Source organism: Sminthopsis crassicaudata, chromosome 4 (assembly GCF_048593235.1).
Source record: "Sminthopsis crassicaudata isolate SCR6 chromosome 4, ASM4859323v1, whole genome shotgun sequence".
Classification (NCBI taxonomy): Eukaryota; Metazoa; Chordata; class Mammalia; order Dasyuromorphia; family Dasyuridae; genus Sminthopsis; species Sminthopsis crassicaudata.
This window is the reverse complement of record NC_133620.1, coordinates 470,116,765-470,143,571: the sequence shown is the minus strand read 5'-3', so window position 1 is coordinate 470,143,571 and position 26,807 is coordinate 470,116,765. Positions and strand designations below refer to the sequence as shown.

The 26,807-nt window shown below is 46.6% G+C and overlaps 1 protein-coding gene across 3 annotated transcripts in view; it reads right to left on the bottom strand.

Moving 5' to 3' along the window:
• Positions 1-26,807, bottom strand: part of INPP5D (inositol polyphosphate-5-phosphatase D) — a 124,365-nt gene that overhangs the window by 48,757 nt on the left and 48,801 nt on the right. For all 3 annotated transcript variants that reach the window (XM_074264282.1, XM_074264280.1, XM_074264281.1), the window contains exons 5-8: positions 20,420-20,570; positions 17,362-17,533; positions 14,023-14,163; positions 1,836-1,923 (exon numbers count right to left, since the gene is read on the bottom strand). In XM_074264282.1, coding sequence (XP_074120383.1) covers positions 1,836-1,923; positions 14,023-14,163; positions 17,362-17,533; positions 20,420-20,570 — 552 coding nt within the window. The remainder of the gene's footprint in view (positions 1-1,835; positions 1,924-14,022; positions 14,164-17,361; positions 17,534-20,419; positions 20,571-26,807) is intronic.

Sequence of the window (26,807 nt, the reverse complement as noted above, 5' to 3'; positions counted from 1 at the left end):
TGCCCCAACTAATGACTCCTGTTCCCAGACTGTCTCTTCCACTCTGGGTGGCCCTTCCGTGGCTCCCAGCCACCATCCTAGCCTGACTTCTGCCTCCTTTTGGTGGATCCAGAAAAAAACAACTCAGATTAACCCACATGTCCCTGAGGCCAGCTTTGTGCATAGATACCCAAGACCAATTATACAAAGAGCACTTGGTGATCCAACTATATCTTTCAGGGATGGAGTGGGGTGGGTAGAGGTTGAGGTGGGGGAGAATCAGATCAGAGCTTGGATAAGACAAAGAACTCTGCCTTCAGAATCTAAGGCCGAAAGTAATGAGGTAAATCATATGCCATGCTAAGTGCTTTACTAGAAAGGACCTTGTAGCATGTAAATAGCATTCTCTCTGGTTTGCAGATAAGGAAACTGAGGCATAGATATGGAAAATTACTTCCCAGGGTCACATAGCCAAGAGGGAGTCTTTCTAGGACTCAAACCCATAGCCTCTGACTCCAAGGTTGGGATCTTTTATGTCAGGCTACCCTCGAGGATTTTGGAGGCTTCCTGGATCTCCTTTTTTCTCCTCACTGGGATTCCTTTAGATGAGCAGCCTCCAAGGTCTGAGGTACTGACTGATGAAGGACAAAGGTCATTCCCTAGAAGGACCCTGTGCCTTGGGAGTCCTTGACATTACCTCAGCTTTGAATGGTTCCAGCCTCTACTTTCTCCAAGCCATCCTCCACATCAGCTGCCAAATGAATATTCTTAAAGCACGACTGCTGATGCTATTCCTCTGCTCCCGAACTTAACTCCCCAAAGCCTCAAAGATAAGCTCCAATTTCCTCATCTGGCACCAAAAGCTCTCACGATTTAGCTGCAGCCTCTTTTCGCCAGGCTGGTTCCATATTCCTGTCCCTCATTCTATATTTAGTCCAAATGGCCACTTTGCCCTTCCCCCATCCAATATTCCATCCCCACCGGCTTTTTGGAGTCCTCAGCTCATTTCAAAGCTTGGTTCAGGTGTCACCTGCACAAGGCCCTCCTGGATGCCCTGAGTTATTAGTGTGCCCATTTGAATGAATGAATGGATGGATGGATGAAAAAGTACTATTGCTATGGGCCAGGTACTAGTGCTAAGTTCTGGGGATAGAAGTACTAGACAAAAAGGCAGACTTTGCCCTCAGACAGTTGCCTTCTAATGAAAGAAGACAACATGGAAAGTCGGGGTGAAGATGACATGCTTTGGAAATGGTGGTTAAAGGGCTGCTTCTGGGCAGGGTAAGGTCAGAGCCACAGTCAAGTTCAAATTAGAGTCTGATCATTACTCTCTGTGTGATTTGGGGGTGAGATAGTAAACCTCCCTGAGCTTTAGTTTCTCCTCTGTAAAATGTGGAGGGACTTGATGCCCCTTCCAGTTCTAGATCGAGGATCCTATGACTCTGGATGGGAGAGCAAAGGGCACATGGGGCGTTTTGCAGGAGGTGGTTCTGACAGCACGCTTTGGCTCCCCCTTCTTCCTCCTCAGCTCTAGATACATGTGACTACAGTGCGTGGATAAATCTCCAGGCCTCTCTTATTCTTTCCATCCCAGAGAGGAAGTGTCTTTTCCAAGGTCACATGAAGGATCCCAGGAGACGGTAAAGGATGGCAGCCTCTCCCAGCTCCCGGCCCTGGTCTTTCCTTCGGTGCTTCTGAGGAGACGCTACCTTTCTGGCACGTTACTGTGTTCAGAGAGCCCACATAACTTCTCCTCCCCTTCCCCCTCCCTTACTCCACACCCTTTCTAAAGCCACCCAGGGAGTCTTCACGGATCCCTTCCTCCCTGTCACCCTTTCAGTGGCAAGACCACCTACCTGAGGCCGGGGCAAGGGGCCGGGGGACAGCTGCTGATCAAACAACCTCTGTATGGACTCCAGGGATGGGAGGGTCTTGTTAACTTCACTGTAGGGAAAGAAACACAGAGAAGGTGAATGGGGAGCCCGGCGAGCCCCGCCGGTGTGCCCACAGGAGCGTACAGAGCAATGCAAAGGCTTCTTTTCCAAGCTTCTGCATCCTTCTGGGGCAGCAGCTTCCCCTGGGCCCCTCCCCTTCCTCCACTGCATCCACTCCATCCAGCAGCTATTGGACTTGTCACTAAAGAAAACTATTCTAGTTAGGGGACCAAGAGACCCAGAGCTAAAAGAAACCTCAGGAAGTACTGAGTCTGAGCCCTTCATTCTGTAAATAAGAAAACAGGCCCACAGAGAAGTGACTTGCCTAAGATCATATGGCTAGCAGAGCTTCGGTTCCACAACTCAATTCCGGTAAATCCACAATAATTTAATCTCGACACTTTAGGTTCCCTCTGTCTCCCAACTGAACGTAAACCCTCGCATGCTGGGACTGTCCCATTCTTGTCTTTGTAAACTCAGTGTGTGGCAGAGAGCAGCAAAACTCTGGGGGCAGCTCCACTGAGCAGAGATCCAAAGCTTGGACTCTTTAGACCTTTCCAACTCGTTTGATTCCTTTAGAATCAGAGATCAGATGGGAGAAGGGCTCCCTGAAGCCGCTAATCCAGCTCCCCCATTTTACAGATAAGGAACGCAGGGATCAGATCGTTTACTGGGCAAGAGGCTGGATGCTGGGAATGCAAACACAAAAATAAAACCAATTCCTGATCTCAAGAAGCTTGGGCCAGGGAGCTTGCAATTCTACTGGGGAGACAATCTGTAAACAGACCAATAAATGAAAGATGTATAGAGGAGGGAAAGAACACTAGTGCCTGGGGAGACTGGGGAAGGTTCCTCCAGGGGATGGTACATGAGCAGAGCCCTGCAGGAAGCTCAGGATTCTATGATGCTCCAGGGAGAGCATCAGGAGGGAAGCAATTCAGCAAAACTGACCAGATCCACTAAATTATTATTTTTTTCTTTTTGAGGCAAAGGTAAATGACTGGCCCAGGATCACACAGCTAATAAATGCCCGCAGCCAAATTTAAACTCCAGTCCTCCCAATTCCAGGCCAGTACTCTATCCACTGTGTTACCTCAGATCCATTTGATTCTAAGAGGTGACAGACATTGGAACCGAATATCAGCCCTGGAGGAGCCCTCTCCTGAGAGCATCTAGAATAAACCTCTAGTTTTTACAAATGAGAAAAAGGCTGCTCAGAGGGTAAGCGATTTGGTCCTTGTCATCCAGCTGGTCAACGGCGCTGGACAGGACTGGACTGCAGACCTCTGCACGGGCTGTGGCCAGCTGCCCCTGTGATCGGAGCCCCCACTAGCAATCTTGGCTCTCGGGATGAGCCGGAAGGCAAGCGGCCAAGGAGCCCTCAAATCAAGCACTCTAGGAGACCAGTGCTGAGGAACCCGCCACTGAGACAGAAAGTGGAATGAGGAAGAGCTAATCTGGGGATAGTTGGTTGCTGAGGGAAGAAGAAAGCCTCCCCTTTTGTTGCTTCCTATTTTAACCAATGATTTGGGTGCCAAGCTCCATGGTACCTTTGTGCTGAAGGAGCATAAGCACTGTCAATATCAGCAGCTTCCACCTTTCCACACCGTAGACAAAGCCCCATTGCTGTGCCCCAGTTACAGCTCTGGTTTAGTCTCCCTTCAGCATTTAAAAGATTCTGGAAAATTAAGAGAGAATTCTCCCCAATTCCGCTTTCCAGTCTCAGAGGAAGCCTGAAAGTTGACTAAGTAAGTCTTCCTTTGCACTCTACCAGCAAGGATTCTCCATTTTGAGCAGTGGATGGAGATCTGCCTGGGAATCCCTGTGCCGCCCCCCTCCCCCCATCAGTCGCCATGTAACTATGGTCCCCCCTCCCGCCACTCTGCACTTCTGGATTTTCATGGCTCTGTGCCATCAGGGATGCAAAGCAGTGGCTGACCCCTGCCTGACACTCCCCGGAGATGGGACAGCTGCTTCTCAACTGGATCTGCAGCCCTATAGCAACCAGCCAGGGCCGGGACCGCCGATCCTCGCCCAGAAGAGGAGAATCCACCTTCTCTTGGCTCTCGGCATTGAAAGGAGCCCCAGAAGTCACCCATCCTGAGCAGCATCTGTTTTCCTTCACTCCCAGGGAATGCCCACCCAGCCTCTGCGCCAAGAAATCCAGCAATGGCAGCTTGGGACTGGCCAAGAAAACAACGCAGCAGGGAAAGGTTTTTCCCTTTCCTAGGAGGAAATGACTTCTCTTTACTCATGAAGCTTCCTATTACTGCGGGGCTAAGCTAGAACCTCTGCTATCTGGCTCCGAAGGCCCTCGCAACCAGGCTCCATCGCCAGATTTATTGCCCATTATTTTCTCTCATATTATCCCTATTCCACCAGGGCTCCCTAAAACTTTCCCTCTTCTCCCAGCTCATGCCTTTGCACAGGCTGCCCTTCAAGGGCTGCCTGGAGGGCAGAGGCTCTCCTGGGTCAGCCTGGCAGCCCTAGTGGGTGGTTGGTCCCTCCTGCTGATTGACTTCTTGGCAGCTCCTCCACCCCTGTCAGTTCTCACCCTTAGTTAGTGAGCTTTCCTTGCCACCCTCAAATCCACTGCTTTTTGCCTGTTCCCTCAGCTCTCCCTGTTCTGCCCTCGGGGCCTCCACAGAACACGGCTAATTTTTCTTCTGTGTGACAGGCCCACAGGGACTCGAGGACAGCTCCCATGTCTCAGCCTGGCAAAGCTGTGGGCTTTCTCCTTGCTTCTTCCCGCTGATCGTGTGCTTTGGGGATCCCTTGGGCCCTCAGCAGTGGGACCTGGTGCGGTCTGTCAGTGTCCTTTTGAGAATGAGGCAGAACCAATGTTCTAGGGCTGGTTTGACCAACCCAGAGAACCGTAATAGCCCCATGTGCCAAGCACTGTGCTAGGTGCTGGAGATAACAGTCCCTGCCGTTAGGAGGATGAAATTCTATTAGGAGAAAACAGCAGAAGCAGAGTGGGGAGGGTGACTTTATGCAGCTCTGGCTCACTCAAATCCAATTCATGGGGCAGCTAGGTGGTATAGTGGTTAGAGCACTGGTTGACCTCAGACACTTCACACTTCCTGGCTGTGTGACCCTGGGCAAGTCACTTAACCCCAATTGCCTTAGCAATAAATAAATAAATGAATGAATGAATAAATAAATAAAAAAGGAAAAAATACAATTCATGAGCAAGTCAGGACGTCAGCCTCATGTCAGTGGTTGTCTCAGAAAAGAAAAGATGAACAGCAACAAGAACATATATTCAAAATAATTTTGAGACTTGGGGGGAGAGAACTGGAGGAGATCAGGAAAGGTGCCTTGTAGGTAGGGACTGGCACAAATTGAGCCTTGAAGGAAGCTAGGGAATTCTATGGGGCAGAGCATTCCCAGAATACTGGAAGCCTGTGCAAAGGTGAGGTGAAGGAAAGAAGGAAACACCTACTATGTGCCAGGCACTATGCTAAGTGCTTTATGAATATCTCATTTAGTTTGCATGGCAACCTTGGCTGCTGTAATTATCCCCATTTAACTGAGGGAAACTGAGGCAAAGAGAGGTTACATGATTTGCCCAGGGTCACTCGAAAACAAAATGTTAGGTATGGGGAACAAGTGAGCTACTTTATCTGGAAGCATAGCACGAATGAGATAAGTAAAATGAAGTACTCTAGGAAGTTACACTGGAATCAGATTGTAAAGAGTTTTCATTGACGATAATATACTTTTTTGTAGGAACAATAGGGATCCTGGACTTAGTGAGCAAGGAAGGGAAGCAGTTAGACTTGTGCCTTTGAAGGATCACTATGGCAGCCATGAGAAAGCTAGACTGGAGAGAGGAGATTCCTCAGACAAGGAACCTAAATGGGGGGTTCCTGGCAAAATCCTTGCAGGAGTTGATAAAGACCTGAACTAGGGTGCTAGAGTGGAAATTAGGAAACAGATAAAAGAAATGTGGCTCCTGTGTGAGCTAGCTCAGGACGTTTATTTCTGTTCATTTAGTTAGGTCTCACAATGGACTCGAGTCAGGAAGACCAGTTAAACTCTATCCAAACTCTTACTAACCAAGTAATCCTAGCAGGTCACAGACTTAGTCTGTTTTAGTTTCCTCTTCTGTAAAATGAGAACAACAATAATAGCATCTCCTCAGAGTAATGATACCATCCCTCAGAGTAATGATACCATCCCCCAGAGTAAAGCTCTCAGCAAACCCTAAAGCACCACAGAAATGCTACTTCTCATCCTGATGCTGATGAGCTCCTTCTTTGGCTGCTGTAGCATACCACTGGCTCACACTGAAAATTGCAGTCCTTTAACCCTTCACATGAACCATTATTATTCAGCTCCTGCCTGGGTAATTGATTTTTTGAGCCCAATTGCACTCCTTGACATTTATCCTCACAAAGTTTCATTCCACTGGACTGGGCTCACATTCTTAGCCTTGGCTCCCAATTTCATTACCCAACATTTTAACTATTCTTTCTAGATTCCCTTAACCCACAAATTTGCTAAGCCTGCTATGTCCCTTTCGGCTCCCTTGCTCTGGTTCCATCTAACTTTGCTATCATCCAGCTTGCATCTTGCCCTCATCAGAAGAACAGGAAAGCTGTTATTAGATATAATACTGCAGTCCCATCTATCCTGGGGGCATCCATTGAGTCAGTCAAACATAATCTGTTAGAAAAGGAAATGAGGTCAGACTCTTAGCACCTCTTGTTATCAGACCCATGACTGCCCTTAGTGATCCCCATTCCCCTTTCTCTAGGGAATTTCCTCCAAAATTGTGAAGAAAAGTCTCCAGTTCTCATTTCCAAAAGCATTTGCAAATGAAGCTGGAATATTTATACTCTTAACTTCCCCTGCTAGTGGATTTTCTCATTTGGTTGCAGACATGTGAGGAAGTTTCCAATAAGTGCATCTGTCATTATTATTCATAATAATAACTGTTTCCAAGATGTGCACTTGCCACTCAGGATGGTATTTTCAAGAAGCTTAGCATCTCTTTTCATAGAAGATCAAAGCATTTTATAGCTCCTTAGATTTCACGATAAGCTGAGGAAGCGAGATAACAGTTCAGAGATATGGAAATGGGATGCCCAGAGGTTGAGTTCTCCAAAAGAATTGTAATCCACATTATCATTGGGCTTCCTTTTATCCACAAATCCAGCCACTCTCTCCCCTGTGGCAGCTAAGTGGTACAAGAGCGCTGGCTTTGAATCAGGAAGAGCTGAGTTCAAATCCAGACTCAGATACTTACTAGCTGGGAGATCTAGAACAAGTCACCTAAGCTCTCTGCCTCGGTCTCCTTAGCTGTAAAATGGGGATAACATTAGCCCTACCTCCCGTGGTTGTTGTGAAGATCAGATAAGATAATATGTGCAAAGTGCATAGTTTATGCTTAGTAAAGCTTCTTCCTTCCTTCTTCCCCTGCAGACCTGACTGGATATAAATAAAATAAACTTTCCATCTTAAATCTGGTCTCTGTGGTGTGTGTCCCTGAAGCAGTGTCTAGCACCAGACAGTCTCTTTTTTTTTTTTTTCCCTAAGAATAATATTTATTACTGAAATAGCTGGAAGCCATGACTGTCAGAATTCAGTCAAAGCTGTCAAAATTAAGTGGCTCTGGGGAGGCTGTTAACAAGACAAGCAAGGATGGAAGCAGAATGTGAAGTGGGCTCTGGAAATGAGAGGCGTTGTCAGGCAGAGAGCTCTGAGAGGCTCCAAGTTTAGAGCTGGAGAAGAGCACCTGTCTCACTCTAGTCAAACCGAATCTTTGTGGAGAAACTGAGTCAGGGGAGCAGACATCAAGGTCATGCATCCTGTGAGAGAAAAAGGCAGAGACTAGACCCTAGAAACTGGGCTCCCTGACCAGTAGGCTCCACCAAGGAGGCACAAAGAGACAATATTATTAATTAAAAGAACACTTGACAGGGTTGTGAACCCAGTGGTAGTTTTATGTAGAAGTCTAAAGTTTGGTTCCCAGCTCTGCTATTTTTGAATCTTATAATTTCAGGCAACTCACTTTCCCTTTCTGTGCCTTTTTCTTACCTGTAAAATGAAGGGGATGGACATGATGGCCCCGGAGGCCCCTTCCAGCTCCACAGCTATGACATTATCAACCCACTTCCCCTTAACGGGTCTGTTTCCTCATCTGTCAGATGAGTGCTAGATGGTCCTTCATGCTCCAAAGCTATGGCCCTGAAGGCTGACTGATGCTAAATGCTCTGGATCTGGGGACAAGAGCACTGGCCTTGAATCCCGGCTGTGACACTGCCCAGTGAGGAGACCGACCCCATTAGAGCTGGAGAAGAACACCTGTCTCACCCATTGCAGAGGTAACAAAAGATAAGAGCTGTGAAATCGCTTTAGAAATTATAAATTAACATATTTAGATAAGAGATAGTATCAACAAACTGACTCACCAGCACTTAAGCACCAGCTGTGTGCCAGATGCCCCCAGAATACCAAGATAAATATGAAAATCTTTGTGAAGACGTGAGGAGGAAGAGGAAGAGAGAAAAAGAGGAAGAGGAAGAGGACAATAATTCCCTTAAGGTTTATGAAAAACCTTCCTCATGACAACCCTATAATATAGGGAGGACAGGAGTGATTGTCCCAAGAATGCCAAGATAAAAATGAATCTTTGCCCTCAAGATATGAGGAGGAAGAAGAAGAGAAAGAGGAAGAGGAAAAAGAAGAAGAGGAAGAGGAAGGGTAAGAGGAGGAGGAAGACAGCAATTCACACTTCTATAGTATTTTAAAAAAAAAACCTCATTTTTGCATTTTACAGATGAAGAACAAGAGGCACTGGAAACATAGTATTGTGGATACGATTCTGGTTCAGGGATAGGTTGGACTCAGTGAGATCCCTTTCAACACTGAGATTCTGTGATTCTTTGACTTACACAAGGTCATTCAAATGACAATACTTGAGTCCAGATCTCCTGACTTCAGGCTTAGATCTCTCTCCTCTACACTGTGCTATAAGAACATAGGCCCAAAATTTAGGGCTCAAATGCACTGTGGAGGCCATAGGGTCCAATCCCATCATTTTACAGATGAGGAAACTGATGCCTGGAAAGGTTAAGTGGCTTATCCTGGGTCATACATGTAATAAGGCTGCATTGTTATAATTATATTATTATTAGTGATGCTTATCTCTAATAACCAGTTTATAATCTGATGTTTTGAATGAATAGTTGAATTGGTTAAAACTTTCTCTTTTTGGTCTTGCAGGGAAAAGAAGATCCATTTTTCTCTTGAATTCTACATTTTTAAATGGTTATTGGTCCATGACATCTTTTGCACCACTGAAGTGGCTTACGGAAAGAGAAAAAATTGAGAAGCCCTGGCTGTGGTCCAGTCCTTGAGAGGCAGCATGGCATGTTGTAGACAAGGCACTAAATGTGTAGAGAGGAAAATGTGGGTTTGAATCCTATTTCAGACATTTACTAGCTGTGTGAATCTGGGCAAGTCACTTCTCTCTAGGCCTCAGTTTCCTCATCTGTAAAATGAGAGGGGTTAGACTTGATGACCTCTACAATCCCTTCCAGAGAGCCTAAGGAGAGGCAGGAAGTGGCACCTGGAGAGATCCCTCGTTTCAGGAGTAACACTCTCCAGGTAGTAGATGAAATGTTCAGGTTTTCCATTTTTAACCCTTCACCAATTTAACCATTCGCAAGGAAAGAGCTGACCCAGGAGGATGGGAAAAGGTGGCTCTGAAACCGGAGATCTATTTGATCAATACATCGGAGATCCTCCTGTCAATGAGCCGATTAGTCCATCAGATCCCAATGTCTCCATCTGCCAGCCTGTGGCCAGAAACAATGGAAACATTTGGCAAAGCTGCCACTATGCCAAGGTATTTGGGGAAATGCACATGGAAGGAATTAAAATTCATCCACTGTGACGCACAACTCAGTACATAAACACAAGCTTCATCTGGCACACTGCACCGTGGTCACACCAGGATGACGGTTCTTAAAGGGAAACTAACAGACAGAAGATGCTTTCTAGTATATAGGAGTGCACTGGAATGCCTTCAAGGGACAGGATTTTTGTTTAGGGAAACCAAGATCCGAAAGGGAAAAATATCAAGCTAAGCAAATGAGACAACATGGGAAAAGCCAGTAGCACAGAACCTGGCACAAGGAAGACATTCAATCAATGTTTGTTCTCCTCCCCCTCCCCTACACTCCTCCTGAAACAGGTTGGATGCATTGCCTCCCCTGTTCAAGAGCCCCCAGTGGGTCCCTAGGGCCTCTGGGATAAATTATGAAATCCTCCACTTGGCATTTAAAACTCTTCAGTCTGGCTCCTGCCAATCTCACCAGAATTAATGCACATTATTTCCCTCAGTTTTCCTGCCCTATTTGCTTTTCCCGCAGGCATTCTGGCTGATGGGAAAAGGAAAGCAAATATTTAACTAGGGAGAAAAGTGTCAGGAGAGAAAACCAAATCTTTCTCAATGTCCTCACTTAGAGCTCACTTCAGATTATAGGGTCCTTCTCTCCCCACCCTCCACTTTTCGGTTTCTTTTTGTGTTCTGTATTCCCTCATTAGATCATAAGCTCCTTGAGGGAAGGAACTGTGTTTTGCTTTTCTTTGATCTCCAAGGCTTAACCCACTGCTTGATATATAGCAGGTGCTTAATAAATGATCATTGGCTGACTCCAATGTCTTGGAATTCTTAGTTTCCTTCAAGATTCATCTCAAGTATTAACTCCTATAGGAAGTCTTTACTCAGAAGCTATTGTTATAGTCTGAGATTGAGGGTCTGCCCCAGGGTGGGGATAGCTTCAGAAGAAAAAAGGGGGCATGCTGGAGAGATGCTGAAGAGGTGAAATCAGTAAGAGATGTTGAAGAAGTGATTACACTTGAAGAAGTGTAATCAATAAGAGATGCTTAAGAAGTGAAATCAACAAATGATGCTGAAAAGGTAAAATCAAGAAGAGATGTTGAAGAGGTGAAATCAACAAGAGATACTGAAGAGGTGAAAACAAATGATGTTGAAGAGGTGAAATCAAGAAGAGATGTTGAGGAGATGAAATCAACAAGAGATGTTGAAGAGGTGAAATCAAGAAGAGATGCTGAAGAGGAGAGTGAAATCAACAAGTGATGCTGAAGAGGTGAAATCAAAAAGAGATGTTTAAGAGATGAAATCAACAAGAGATGTTGAAGAGGCGAATGAAATCAACAAAAGATGCTGAAGAGGTGAAATCAATAAGAGATGCTGAAGAGGTGAAATCAATAAAAGATGTTGAAGAGGTGAAATCAATAAGAGATGCTGAAGAGGCAAATCAACAAGTGAGTTGAAGAGGTGAAATCAATAAAAGATGTTGAAGAGGTGAAATAAACAAGTGATGATGAAATGGGGAAATCAACAAGAAATGTTGAAGAGGTGAACCAAAAAGAGTTGCTGAAGAGATGAAGTGCCAGTGGTCAATGAGGGTGACAAGGAACTTTTATGACAGCATTCTTTTTTGGACTGATATCATCCATAATCCTAAGGGATATCTTCCCTACACCTGAGATCATCAGAGCTCTCAAAGCAGTTTAAGGGCCATGCCCAAATGAAAAGATTCTTCTACCAAACAGAACCTATTTGATACAGGCACAAAGTAAAACAAATGGGTACCACAGCTTGAGGAGTTTGGTAAAAGATAAATTTGGCAAAGGTCAAAGTGGGGAAAACCCTGTGGAGTGGAATGGAAATCATAAAGACTAGGTCTAGATTTTGAAATATCCATAACATTGTCTAAGGCATCCATACCTTCTGACTCAGTGAACCCACCCCTGTATATATCTACTCAAAAAGAGAGAAATGGAAGAGGGAGAGGAAAGGAGAGAGAGAAGGGGAAAATAGATGAGGGAGAAGAAAGGAAGAAAGAAGAGGGGAAGGAAGGAGGAGAGGAAGGAGAAAGAAAGGAGAGGAAAGCCTAGCATATACTAAGACATTCATTGCTGCATTATCAGAGCCAGCATAGAGCTGGCAAGAACTTAAACAACCCTTAGTCTAAACTCTCATTTTGCACATAAAGAAACCCAGAAAGGGGCAAGGACTTAGGAGAGCTCAAATGGCAAGTGCAGAGACAAGATAACCAAAAGAAAAGTGTGAAAGCACTTTCCTATCTATTACGTCACTTGATTACGTACTTATGACCCTTACAACACCCTGTGGCAGTGAAAATATGATGATTCTCATTTTATAGCCAGGGACCAGAGAGGGTGAGTGACTCACTCAGCATCACAGGTAGGATGTGGCAGAGATAAGACTAACCACCAGGGTTTCCTAACTCCCAAGCTAGTTGTTGTTAAATCCTTTGATAATATTTAAGCTTAATTTTGTGCCCAAGTAATTCCATAGGACCTAAAGCTGCAAGGGGCCTTAGAGATAATCTAATCCAACTCACATTAAGAAATGAAGGTCCAGGAAATAGGGGACTTGTCAAAGGCATCAGAAGTGGTGAATAAGTCTTAAAGCAAGGGCCTCTGACTCCAGATCTAATCTTGTTCTAAACAAGCATATGCATACACACACATATCCTCAAAAGAAGTAGTCAAATGATAAACAAACTGTAAATGATGAAAACATGGTCCATATCCCCAACAATGAGAGAAATGAAAATTATAACTATTCTGAGATTTCATCTTAAAGCATGTAAATTAGCAAAGACCACAAAATATGAGAAGCATCAATGTTGAAGGAGTTGCAGGGAGAGTTAGGTGGATAACATTTAATCACTTTGTTGGGGGAAAGGCAGTGAATTGGCTCAGTTGTTCTAGATTTTGAGTTGGAATTATCCATGAAGATGGGCTGGGTAGGCCAACCACACCCTTCAACTCAGTGAGCTCCCCACTGGACACATCTTCCAAAGAAGTTGAAGAAAGAAAGAAAGGTCTAATATACACTAAAATATTCATAGCAGCATCTTTGTGGTAGCAAAGACTGGAGACTAGTAGATGTCCATTAACTGGGAAATAGTTGAAAAAACGTTTGGTATACTATTGAATGGAATATTGTTGATCCGTAAAAATGGCAAATATGAAGGATTTGGAAAAGTTTCATATGAAGGGAGAGTAAAATTAAGAGAACTCAATGAACACTGTATTTAACAGCTATCATGTAAGTGAAAAGATCACAATTTGAATACTAAACAATTGGGAAAAAATCAATAAAGATCCCAGAGAAAACACAAGGAAACATTCTCTTTTTATGACAGACTTATTAGGACATCTATTTTATTGTCAGATATGGTCAAGAATGTCAAATATTTTTGCTCATTGTGGCTCTGTCATAAGAAAGAGTTCAATCTGTGGGAAAGATCTTCCTATCCCTCAAATGACTGTGATACATCAATAAAATAAATATTAAAAAATAATGTAGTTACTTTGGAATGTCCTTCATAAGTCTCCTAACTGGTTACTAGTGATATTCTATTAAGACTAATAGAATATCTTGGTAATAACTAGTAGTAACAGATAAAAGTAGTAGTCATAATAGTAGTTATAATATGGTAGTGATGAGCAATGGCATTGATAACAGTACCACTGGTAAGAACGATAGCAATACTTATGGTGGGAGTGGGAGTGGTGATGGTAGTAAGAAGAGTAACAGTATTAATAATAGTCACGGCGTAAATTGCATCAGTGATAATAATAATGTTAACAGTAATAGCGATAAAAGCAGTAACAATCAGAGCACAGATGATAAATATGGTGATGTTCGTCCTGGTAGCTTCTTCAAGAAGCTATCCAAGAACATGCTTTGATCATGTATAATGATAGCCGCGGGTATAATGATGGTGGTGGCAATGGTTACTACAGCAATGGAGGTGGTGGTAATAGAAGGAACAATGGTAGCCATGAGCTGTGAGGCTCCTTTCAGCTCTGTATCTTTGATACCAGTAGTAGCAGTAATGGCAGCAGTACTAATAGTTTTTGCTGTGTTTGTGATGACAATAGTAATGGTAGCCACAGTGATGGCAGTGCGATAATGACCGCAGCAGTGATGTTGGTTCTAGCAGTCTGGCAATAGCAATATGGGATTAGATTATTTGTCCCTCACAAATGGGATCGACAACATTTTAATCAACATTTTTTCTAGGCCTACCTATAGAGCTCTTTGCAGAGAACCATAATTAGCTTCTTGAAGTTGGGGAGATTATTGGAGCCGGTCTTCACAAATTCAGAATCCGTGGTAATCTGAGTACTCAGGTATTCTTGGATGGCTTTCAGATGCTCTTCAGGAAGCCTAGGAGATGACAAAATAGTAGAGATTAACCCACAGCTCTTACCCAACCATAAAAAATAGTCACTGATTTGCATCCCCAGGCGACAGAAACATGGTAATTGTTTGGCTGGAAGGATAAATGTATGGACGAATGTCTGGTTCACTGACACGTGAATGCCCCCTCTGCCTTTAGCCCTTGGAATGGTTTGTCTGGGAGGGAGAACTAGTGACAGATGGGACGTCAAAAGAAATAAAATGGTGGCTTTTGGTTTTCTTCTTAACCTCAGAATTTAGCACTTTGCCTAGAAAATAGTAAGCACTTAATAAATGCTTGTGACTTGATTTAATAATCCCAACAGTGGGGAAGGCAGTTAGCTGAATCACCAGGGTGGGGAAGGAACAGGTACAGTCACTATACAAGGAGGGTAAGGCAGCATTTCTGCCTGTTTTAGTTGCATCATCAGCCCAGGGAGTTAGCAGAAGCCCAGGCTGGGGAAGAGGATACCTATTCCACAACATTCTCTATTGATCCCAGAGCCCTGATCTAACAAACTCAGACTTTGACATCATTCCTGATCATGTGATTCCGTGGCTCCAGTTCTCTGGAATTATCTTCTCCATCATCCTTGAACAAAGCCTAGCCTCAGCTTCTCCCCAGATGAGTCTACTTTCACGAGTCTGGGCCACAGAAAAGCCTGTGGTCACCAGCTCCACAGCTCTGTCTCTCAGATCCGTGACACCCCACTTTTCTTTGTATCCCCAGAATTTAACATAGTTCCTGGCACATAGTAGGGACCCTAACAAGTGCTGACTGACTTAAATTAGCCACATGATGTGACAGTGGGCTTTTGGTCTGGTTATCATACATTAACTGTGCTAATGTGAAATGATGGGGGGAATGATTTTATGTCTGGGGGGAGGGATAATTCATAGAGGTGATCATTGGGTCATTATTAGGCACCTTTGTTAACCATACTTCGGGTGGTCACATTTTTACTCAGCCACCGTAGGGCACTTTCCATCCTGTTGTTTTGAATTTAGGGATATGCTGCTTTATGCTATGGCGGCTTATTCCTCGTGTTTGTGCTGCACCCATTATCAGTACACAAGATCATCAAAAGCACCCCTTTGGGTGCTAAGCACAGCGGGTACTCCCCAAACACAAACCCAGGCTGGCTGCAGAAGAGACCAGTTGGACAGTTAAACAAATGGGCAGTTGAATAGTTACACGGCTGGGTAATTATGACAACAACCAGCATTTATAAGGCTGTCCCCATTTTTCAGGTGAGAAAACTGAAGCTAAGGGAGACTTGGCCAGCTTCACACAAATAATGAATATCCAAGGCAGGATTTGAACTCAGGTTTTCCGGAATCCAAGAGTGCGCCATCTAGCTGCCCGAAAGAGGAATCAGCACAGCCTAGGAGGACAGCATGTGATGGCAATGGTGGCTCCTTACAGGGCACATAAAGGGAAACACAGGGGCTGGCGATTCTGAGATGGCCCATTCTACTCTAGTGGGGGGAGATCTATCTAAGAGAAAGAGGAATGAGGCAAGCTCTCAGACTGTCGTGGTCTAGTGACCTCTGACAACAGGAAAGGGGCAGCGCAGAAACTTAGGGGCGCTGGCTAAACCATGGGGTCCCACCAGTGGCTGACAAGTGTTTCCTGAAGCCTTTGCTGTGTGTACCCAGTGACAGATGCATCCTGTGGTGGACAGCTCCTCCCCTTAGGGCCAATGAGATAACAGAAGCCCCCGGGGCCCCAGGAGCTTGTGTGTGAGATTTGGGGAGACCAAAGAGGCTTCCCCTCTGACATGGCGGCTCCTGCCCTCACCTCCATCCCTCACAGTAATGAGTGGGGTCCTAACTAACTAATGGGGTCCTCAGCCCAGGGGCTCTTGCCAATCAGCTGCCCCTCTCCCTGGGCCTCAGCCACCAGACTGTCACCAAGTCACCAAGGCCCAGGAAGGCCTTGATGGATGGAACTTTTCCTGACTGAAATCTCATTTCTAAAAACCTGGCGTTTTTATTCCATGAAGTCAAAGTGCCCTGAGGAGTACGCCGAGCAGAGAAAATGGAGGGCCTTTCCTGGCCCCTTGACAGGGTTCCATGCAAGCTGGGGTTAGCCCTGACTTTGTCATCAGTTCAGAAGCAGATTCACGGCTACGCATGAGCCCGGGGGTCTCTGGCCCCACTTAGCTGTGGCAGGGAAGGCAAGGAGATGCTTTCTGGCTGTGTGAGCTTAGGGCCAGTCACTCCTTGTGCCTTTTTTCCTCATCTGCTAAATGAGGGCGATGGACTCAGTGGTGTCTGGGGGCCTTTCCCTTTCAAGATCCACGCCCCCGTGACTTCAGCCCCACAAATGGGGCTCGCCCGAGGACTGACGCTGTCTGGGACCCCTTCCCCTCTAAGCCAGAACCCTGACTCCTGTGGTCCTTGGGCTTCGGCACGTCTCACTATCTGGAGACATGGCACGGGACTGTGCTGAGTCGGTGCCCATGCAAGGTGTGCCCAGGTGTCCGCAACAGAGGCAGTGTCCCCATTGAGGGGGAGGTGGGGGGCACCGATTCCAAAGGGCCTGGGGCACCCCCAAAGCTACCTCGCAGGGTCATTGGGAGGCCTTAAAACCCACCATGGCCGTGAGTTATCACCATCAGTACTAGGCCGTTGTTTATTGCCGGTCTCCCTCCGACTGAGTCAGGTTGAGCCTGTCTCTTTTTGTCCCCCCAGGACGCTGGTCGATCCTCCCTAGTTCTGGCCTGTGGCTCCCACACTTAGGCCCTCCACATCCTCTGTTCCTCTGGCCTATGAATGAGCCCGCAGCCCTGTATCTGAGCTCTTCCCAACCATCTGGACTTGTCACAGAGGAAGCCTTAGCTAGCCGCCCCCCCAGCCCAGAAGTCCAAAGTGGGGAGATGGCCCTTACATTTAGTTACCTGAGGGCAGAAGCCATTCCTATGCTTCTCCCCACGTCCCTCATAGCCTTTCCCACAATGCCTTGCTCATTCCAGGTGATCAGCAAATATTTCTTGTGTGAATGAGCACGTACATGACTGAATGCTGTCGTATCCATGGGATGAGGGACACTGAGGAGGATGTGCTGCGGCACCGGCTCCCTCTGGGCCAGCTGAGGCCGAATTTCCCAGAAGGACCCCTGCCCCTCCCCTTGGCCCACTTTCTCACCCTCCTCCCCTCCCTCTCTCAGGGAGAAGCACTCACCCAGTGGTGTCCAGGCCCTGCAGGCGCTGAAGCAGCGTCTCGGACAGCGATAACACGGTCTGTTCCATGACTCGGGAATTATCGACCGGGAGAATAACTTCCTTGACCTCACTGGAGCCCGGTGCTAGGGGAAGGTTCCTGGGCGGCAGCTCGGGCGGTGAGATGAAGAATTCTGTTCCAGGGAAGAAGGCGGGAGGTTGCTGTTAGCTGAGGCCGAAGTCTGTCCCCCCCCTTCACCATGTCGCTAAATTGCCTTTAGAAGGGCTGCCTGCAGCCTCAGCTCCCTGGGTCCTGGAGCTTCCCCCACAATGCACTACTAGATGGCAGGCCAGGGCCCTTTCTGACTTGGTAACCTCAGAGAGCAGGCCCTCGATAACTGCTGGCTGGAGTGTTCCTCCCCTCTTCCTCATTTCCCATCCTTTATCTCCTCTCTCCTCCCTTAGGCCGCCAAAGGCACCCTGGGTCTTGTTCTCAGCCTCAGAGGAGAATGGAGGACCCCAAAGTTGAAAATCAGAATGGGGTGCTCTGCCCTTGCTCAGAGGAAACCCATGAGTCAAACTGAAAAAGGGGAATTAACTCAGATCTTTCTGGCCAGTTTCCATCCTACCCGAGGCATGAATGTGGGGAAACCACCAGCACTCACCACCTCAAGACAACGGGACTTCCCTTCCCCAGGCACATCCCAGACACCCCGCTTCTTATGCCCCGAGAGAGGCCCCCAGGGCTTGTCCAGTTTCATGTCCACGTGGCTCCCCTGAAGAGAGGCCATTCCCCGGGCCAGTGGGCCCAGCCACGGCTCCCGAGGCTGGGTCGGTGTCTAAGGGGAAGGCCGAGTCTGTCTCTCCTGGCCCGAGGTCCCAAGGAGCCCTGAGACTCATCGAGCCCGAGGGACAGAAGGACGGGCAGTCCCTGGGGAGGCTCTGAATAGAACATGACACAATTTCTACCTGTGCAGGCAGATGTGTCAGACATCGACCTGTCGGGTAACTGGGGCCCCTTCTCTGAGTGAGATGCTGCCACAGGATGAAGCTTGCGGGATCTCTATCTGAGCAGGCCATCGGCAGGAGGGCAGAACTGGACATTGTGGCCAAAAGGGACGACTTTAAATGACTCCCTGACCTCCTGGAGGCAGCTGAAGGGAGATCGCTGAACATGAGGCAGTTCAGGGGAGATCAATGGGTAGGCGAGGAGGCCGCTATGCAACTGAGACCCCCAAAAGAGGGTCAAGGACCTGCCCGGGGTGGCGAAAGGCTGCCCAGAGTCACGAGGCTTATTGGAGCTCCAGCTGGGCCATTCTTCCACACCTCAGTTACCTCAGCTGTTAAATGAGGGGTTGAACTGAACACACTCTAATGTCCCTTTTCAGTTCTAACCATGGAGCTCCAAAGCCAGAGGTGAGCTCAGCTCAGAAAGAATGGCCCCTGGGGCCAGATGTTCTTGACCTTAGAGAAAACCTGGAAAAGGAAAGGGACTAGGGGGAGGGGCCAGGAGTCTTCCCTATCACCCTGGACACCACAAGCCAACAGGAGCCAGGGGAACATCCCTAGTCTGGAGGATCTGCATCCTCGGCTAAGGAAAGGAAAGACACATAACTGGGCCGCAGCCCGCGAGCTCTGAGCCTCCACGGAGAATCCAACTTGGGGAGGTTTCCCGGCCTTCAAAGGAGCCAGAAGGCCGATGGGACGGGCAGCAGCCGCAAGTCAGCGGAGGACTTATGCTGCGCTTGTGGAGAACATGGGGCACGTTTTGGGAGCACAAGTGTCTGGATTAGGACCTGGGCAATGACCGGACGCAAAAAACAGTTGGGATCGCCGAATGCTTGGCCAGTGGTCTCCGGTGGAATGCCCCAGGGACCTCTGCTGCAGAGAAGGTGCGTGTTCAGCAGACTTGCAGAGGGCATCGGGCTGAGATAGACCCCAGAGGACCACCAAGACTCCAACCTGTGCTAACAGGCCCAGTCTCACGGGGAGGATTTAAGCAAACGTGAGACCTACAGGTGGGTTCAAAAAATCATCCTCCCAAGCACGAGCTGAGGGAAGCTGGCTGGGCTGCAATTAGTCTGGAAAGGGTCTGGGGGCCAGTTTGCGTCAACAGGGTCATATGGCAGCCGAGAAAGCTAACATCATCTTAGCCTATGAAAATAATGATGACAGCTGCCATTGATAGAGCATTTAAGACTGAAAAAGTGTTTTACAAACATTTTCTCATTTGTTCCTCACAACAATTACCCCATTTTACAGTTGAGGAAACTGAGGCAGATGGCAGTTAAGTGATTTCCCCAGGGTCACATACCTACTAAAGGTCTGAGGCTGCCACGGAACTCAGCCTGCCTGACTCCAGGCCTGGTGCTCTAACCCCTGAGCCATCTCTCTGTTCAGAGAGTAAGATGGCAGTTCTCCTGCTGTTTTGGTAAGACTTTTTTTCAGGTCTGGGTGCCCCAATTTAGGTAGGACTGAGAACATTGTTGGGGGGATGGCAATTAGGATGGGCAGCATCATCATGGCAGCCTAGAATTAGAGCTGAGGGGCCATCAGAAATCACTGAGACAAACTCATTTTGCAGCTAAGGAAACTGAGTCCTGGGAAGTGAAGCGCTCTGCCGCTGAGGGTCTTAGATGGGCCCTGACTCCCAAGCCTGTGACTCCGGGGATCCTCCTGCCCTCCATGGCGCGGTGCTAGCAAATGTGGACGTTCAGCCTGAAGAGGAGTGAAGGACAATGGGCTGTGTGACTTGTCCTGCCTGGCCCAGATCACGCAGAGCCACACAGAACCAGGAGCCTCACGGGCAAGGTATGAAGAGGCAAATTCGAGTTTGACCAGCACTGAGCTGTGGGCATCTCTGGAGGCAGAGGGCCTGGATTCAAATTACTATCTCTGTGACTTTGGACAAGCCATTTACCTCCCCTGGTGACTTGGTCCCAACCTGGTCCCTCCCCCTCAGTTTCCTCAGCTGTAAAATGGGAGGGTTTGGCCTTCTGGATGGGAGATTCTGAGATCCAGGACGGGGGCAGCATTCTCTCTGCAGCCTCCTCTATCCCCTGTTTCTTTCTCCCTCTTACCTGTTTCTTCCTCCAGCTCATCTCCAACCTCCTCCTCTTCTTGGGGGACAGGATATTGCAGGTGGGTTACCAGGCCCATGTTCTCCTTCTTGTAGAATTCTATGAGCTGGTCCAGGCTGATGAAAAACCTGACAGGAACCCCTTCGGATGCCTGAGGACAGACCCCCCCCCAAAAAAAGAGAGCCACTGTAAAAGGTGCTGCAAGTGGGGCTTCTTGCCCTGGAGCAGGACTGCCCTCCCACACTGAAGTTCCCCAAAGCTTGCCACAGGGCCCAACTCCCCCCCCCCACTCACAGCCATTTGGCAAACGGGGGGGGGGGGGGAAGACGTCCCTTCCGCCCCCTCCAGTCAGCAAAGTCAGACAAAAGCTGTGGTGGCTTGTCAAATCCTCCGACAAATTTGTCCAAAGGGCTGGTTTCACTTCTAGCTCTTTGTCTGGGCCAGGTCTAGCTTGGGGGGTGGGGGGGGGGCTGCAGAAAAGCCCAGGGGCTGTAGGGCTGCCCTGGGAGTCAGGGATCCCGCTTTTACACTGAACCTCAGTCTCCTTATCTGTAAAATAGGATACCAAGAGGCAGCCCACCTCCCTCCAGGGGATGTGTAAGCTTTACCAAAATGGGAGCAACAATTATAACAATCCCAAAGTCCCAGGATGCTCCACTGCTCCTAGTTCCAGGATATCCACCCTCAGTCAGAAGGCCTGCACACACTCTCTTCGAATCCAGAGCTCCTTCCTCCAAATTCAGCACTCCTCTCCCAAGCAGATGGGGGATCAGAGGGCAGGAAGGGACCCTCAGGCGACTGAGCTACTAAAGTGCAGAAAGGCCCCCTCACCCCCACCCCCACCCCCACCCCCACTGATGGACAGGTTCCTCACAGGAGAGTTCCCCATCCCAACGAAGTTGCGGGTCCAGTCCATGTGGCCTGCCAATATTTATAACATCCTAAATTTGGCACAAAGGGCTAGGCCCCAGGCTGAGCATGCACTCCCCCCCACAGTCAACAAGCATTTATTAAGCACTTAATGTATACCAAGCTCTTCCTTTTCAGAGACATTTTGGATAACATCAGTAGTTATGTACAAGGGTTTTGCAAAGTGAAAATACTAAGTACCATCGAGGCAGAAGGCACTGGCAGTTAGGGCAGGGATCAGGAAAGGTTTCAGAGAGAATGTGGCCCTTAAGTAGAATTTTCAAGGACACTGGGGTTCTAAGAGGCGGTGAGGTGAGGGAAATGTACATTCTAGACACTGGGCTCAACTCCTGCAAAGGCGTGGAGGTGGGAAATGAGCTAGCCATCTGACTAGATTTGAAAGGACCAAAAGGGAAGAGGCAGATCCACTGATCAGAGATCCCTTTATGTTATTATGATTGTTCCCTGCTTTGCCAAAGACTTTGACCCATTTGGGCTGGAAGGAATTTCATGGGCCGCCCGGCCCGAGTCTGAAACTGGGGCTTAGAGAGACAGGAAGTTACTTGGCCAAGTTCACGCAGGTAGGGAAAGGCAAAACTGGGTTTGAAGCCAGATCAGAGGCTATGAATAATAGTGATCTCATGGCTGTGTGAACAACAAATTGATTGAGAACAATTTGGATGAGAAAGTAGTCTGCCCATTCCCCCCCCCCCCCCCGCCCTGAGGCTGGGGTTAAGTGACTTGCCCAGGGTCACACAGCTAGGAAGTGTCTGAGACCAGATTTGAACTCAGGTCCTCCTGAATTCAGGGTTGGTGCTCTTTCCACTGCGCCACCTAGCTGCCCCTAGTCTGCCCATTTTAGAGAATTCCCAAACTTGCTGGGTTTAAATCTTCCCCCCTCATCCCGGTGACCCTGACTGACTCCTTCCATCCCCTTTCCTCTCTGCCTTGGTGTTTTCATCTGTAAAATGAGGGAGTTGGGTTCGATGACCTCAAATCCCCTTCTAATATCCTGTGGTTCTGTGACTCTGAGATGAAAGGCAAGAAGGGGAGTCAGAGGGAGAAAGCCACAGGGGCAGAGACACCAAAGGGAAGGAAGTGGGGTGAGTAAGAGCAGACTTTGAAAATTCCTGTAAGAAAATGCTGCCTAATCAAGCCCGGCCTGGGAGCTGGGCTCTCCTACATCCTTCTGAGGCTGGTGGGAGGGAGTGATTCCTAAGGACATTGGGGAGCTGGATCCAGAGGCGGGCTCAGAGCCCATGTACCCCAAAGCCCCAGCTCCCCTACCTCCAACCAGGGCAGTCCAGACTCTGGCCTCTGAAGGCCGCATCTATCTCGGCCCATTGGCGGGATCCTCCTACAGGAAGGGAAGGGGGGTGGTGGGCCTGAGCCTGGAAGGGAGTCAGGGCCTCTAATGGCCAGAGAAGAGGAAATGCACTCTAGGCATGTGGGCAAATACAAAGAGATGGGAAATGGCTGTAACCTGAGAGGAACAGCAAGAAGTTTGATTTTACTGGTCAGAAGGGTGGATGTGAAGGGACAGAACAGAGGCTGAATCTGGAAAGCTACTTTGGAGTCAGCTCACAAAGGGACACTTTTTCAAGTCACGTTAAGTCAACAAGCATTTATTAAATGCCTACTGCAATAAGCATTTATTAAATGCCTACTGTATCTCAAATACTGTGCTAAGTCCTGGAAATACAAATATAAACAGAAAATAAGTCCTGCTCACAAGGAGATTCTATTCTAGTGGAGTAAGATTCAACAACTCACCCCAAACCCAGGGGCAAATGTTATGTGGTGAAGGAGTTGTCCTATTAAACTAAATTTTAAGAAAGTACTTAAATATGTTTGTGAATAAAATCTTGCCAAATTTAAGGATTTATTTCACCAAGGCCCAAGGCAACTTGAAACTTCTGTGGGCCTCAGTTTCCTCATGTGGAAAATGAGGGGGGTTATCCGTTTCCATTCTAAATCTGTGGTAGAATTGATAGGACTTGGTAACTGACTAAAAATAAAGAGAGATGGAAAATGATCAATAACGCCAATAATACAAATCAAGTGGAAATGGCCCAGATGGAAACAGTGAAGAGAGAAGGAAGGATTCGTTTGTGTGTGTGTGTGTGTGTGTGTGTGTGTGTGTGTGTGTGTGTGTGTGTATGTGTGTGTGTACAGATGCAGCTCTGGACACGAGAATTTTCTGTCATGATAACCAAGATGAGGTGTCCTGCAAATGGATGGAAATGTGGGTTTGGAGCCCAAGAGTGGTGATCCCTGATGGAAGAGATCATGTCACATTTGGTTTTATATCTCCAGTACTTAAGTAGTAGGTAGGTACTTAATGAATATTCACCAAAGCTATCTTATAAACATATGAAAAAATACTCCAAATCACTAATAATTCAAGAAAACAAATTAAAGCACATCAGAAGTTCTACCTTATGTCCATCAGATTAGCAAAGCTGACAGGAAAGAGAAGATAACAAATGTTGGTGGGGCTTCAGGAAAATGGGCGTATTGGTTTGGCAGAGTAGTGAATTGGTCCAGCCTTTCTGGACCCTCCTCTGGAGAGGAGTTTAGAACCCCAAATGTTAGGAAAGTGTGTATAATTTGACCGAGGGATGACCCTATTGGGCCACAGAAAGCAAAGAAAGAGGAAAATGACCCTTATGTACAAAAAAATATAGCACTCTCGTTATAGCAAAGAACTGGAAACTAATGGGATGCCCATCAGTTGGGGAATGGGATGGTATACGTGTGATATATGAAGGTGATGGAATATCAAATGCACCATAAAAATGATGAAGATTACGATTTCAGAGAAGCTTGGAATAACTTGTGTGAATTGTGTGGAATAACTTGGGCAGATTGAAGCGAGCAAAACCCGGAGAATAATTATTCCATGACAATGTTCTCTTGGTTCTGCTGTAAAGTGTGGTCAAGACAATTGTGAAGAACTGAAGAACCCCAAGATCCATCATGATTGCAGAGCACTCACGAGGAGGACTGCTGCCTACTGCCTGGCGGAGAGGTGATGGCCTCCAGGGGCAGACTAAGACATAGAGTTTTGGATATGGTTAATAAGGCTTTAATTTTTTGCTTATTTGCCACAAAAAAATTTTGGGGGGGGATTTTTTTTGGGGGAAGTATGGGTGGGAAGGGAAAACATACTTATTAATTAGGGAAAGCTTAATGAAAAAAATAAATGCTACTTGATGAGTTGATTAGAAAATTATCATCCCAGATATAGGATTTGAATCCTGAGAAGTGAATGAGGTCACCAAGGGAGAGAGTGTGTAGGAAGAAGAGGCCTATGGGCTATTATCCCCCAATGTGGGGTCAGAAGGTGCTCACAAAGGAACCAGTGCAAGAGTATGTGCAGAGACAGGAAGACAAGGAGAGGATGGTCTTTGACTCCAATGGAAGACAGAGACAGAGACAGACTGAGACATTGGGAGAGAAAAACAAAGAGACAGAGAAAAATAAAGACAGAGATAAAGACACACAGAGACAGACAGATTCAGAGAAAAAGCAGAAACAAAGACAGAGATAGAGAGAGAGATAGAGACACAAAGACAGAGATAAAGACAGACTCTGAGAGAAAGACAAAGATAGAGACAGAGAAAGCAGTCATTCTTAATGAGTGCTCCCATAAGGTCACGAATTGCAAAAAAAGGTCAAGGACCACAAGAATAGAAACAAAGGCATTTAGACTTAGCAAGTATTAATCACCAGTGACTTTTTGAGAGAAGTTGTCTCTGGGTGGTGGGGAATACAATAATAACCAACTTTGAAGTTTGCAAAGCACTTTATAAGCATGATCTCACTTGGACTGGAAGCCAGGGGAGCCTGGGCTGAAGAGAAAGTGGGTAGTGAGAAAGTAGAGGCGTTGAGTGGAGGCACCTTTTTCAAAAAGTTGAGCAGTATGCAAAATCATAATGACAAAGGAGCAGCATGAGAAGGCACTGCTTTCTTTCAGAGTGGAGGACTGTGGGTATGCAACAGAGCAGGCGATATCAAACTTGGGGGGGGAGAGTCTGTTGTCTAGTTTTGCTAAATGATTTTGTCCCTCTTTTCCCATCAGGAAGATTAGTTCTGTGGGGCAGGAGGGGAGATGGGTGCATTGGCAAATGTAGGTGGTGTAAAAACAAAAGATAGTGGTCAGATTTAGTTTTACAATAGATTTAGCAAGGAAGAGAGAAATGAGACAAGAGTCACGTCAAGGAAGGACTGTTTGTGTTCTGTTCTGTTTTGTTTTCTGGACTGGGGAGACAGTGTGCTTGTAGACAAATGGGAAGGGGTCAGTGTTAGGAGAATCAAAAGCTACAGGACAGAGGGGCAATGAATGACGGCAGTGTCTTGGGGAGTTGGGAGGACATGGGATCAAAGTCACAGTGTGTGGTGTGTGTGTGTGTGTGTGTGTGTGTGTGTGTGTGTGTGTGTGTGTGTGTGTGTGTATGGGCAGGGGAGAGGTTTCCTTGGAGAAGTATACAGATTTGAGGTTGAGAAGTCTATTTCCCAAAGTGATCAGGAAAAAAGAAAATATTTATAACAAAAAATATCTTTTTGTGGTGGCGAAGAACTGGAAATTACAGGGACACCCATCGATTAGGGATGGCTGAACAAGTTGTGGGATGGAATTCTGCTCGAAATGAGGAGGAGGGATTCAGAAAAGCATGGGAAGACTTGCATGAAATAATGAAGAGGGAACTGAGCAGAACCAAGAGAATATTGTACACTGTCACAATAATATTGTTCCAAGAATAACTGAATGACTCTGTTCTGAATAACGAAAGAAATTCAATCCACCTCCAGAGAAAGAAATCATATGTGGACATACTTTAACACATTTAACACGTATTGGTCAACCAGTCATCTGGGGGAGGGGTGGAGGGAAGAAGGGGAAAACTTGGAACAGAAAGTTTTGCAAAGGTCAATATTGAAAAATTACCCATGCATATGTTCTGTCAAGAAAAAGCTATAACAAAAAAAAGAAATGATATGTGGAAATGGGCACGTTGTGCTTTCACATATATATATGTGTATATATATATATATATATGTGTGTGTGTGTGTGTGTGTGTGTGTGTGTGTCAGATGTTGGGCTTCTCCAGTGCAGAACTGGGAAGGAAGGAGGGAATTCAAAATGTAACTAACTAAATACATGAATTATACACATTGTAGTTAACATATACTTTTAACATATGTAACATGTATTGGTCATCCCGCCATCTGGGGAAGGGGTGGGGGGAGGAAGGGGAAAATTGGAACAAAAGGTTTGGCAATTGTCAATGCTGAAAATTTACCCATGCATATATCTTGTAAATAAAAAGCTATAATAATAATAATAATAATAATAAAATAAAATAAACAATGAATTAATGAATGAATATACAATATATTTTTTAAAAGCCCAAGTGTATATTGGACAGCAGCTGAGTGGATAGAGCACCAGGCAGAGTCTGGATGAACTGAGTTC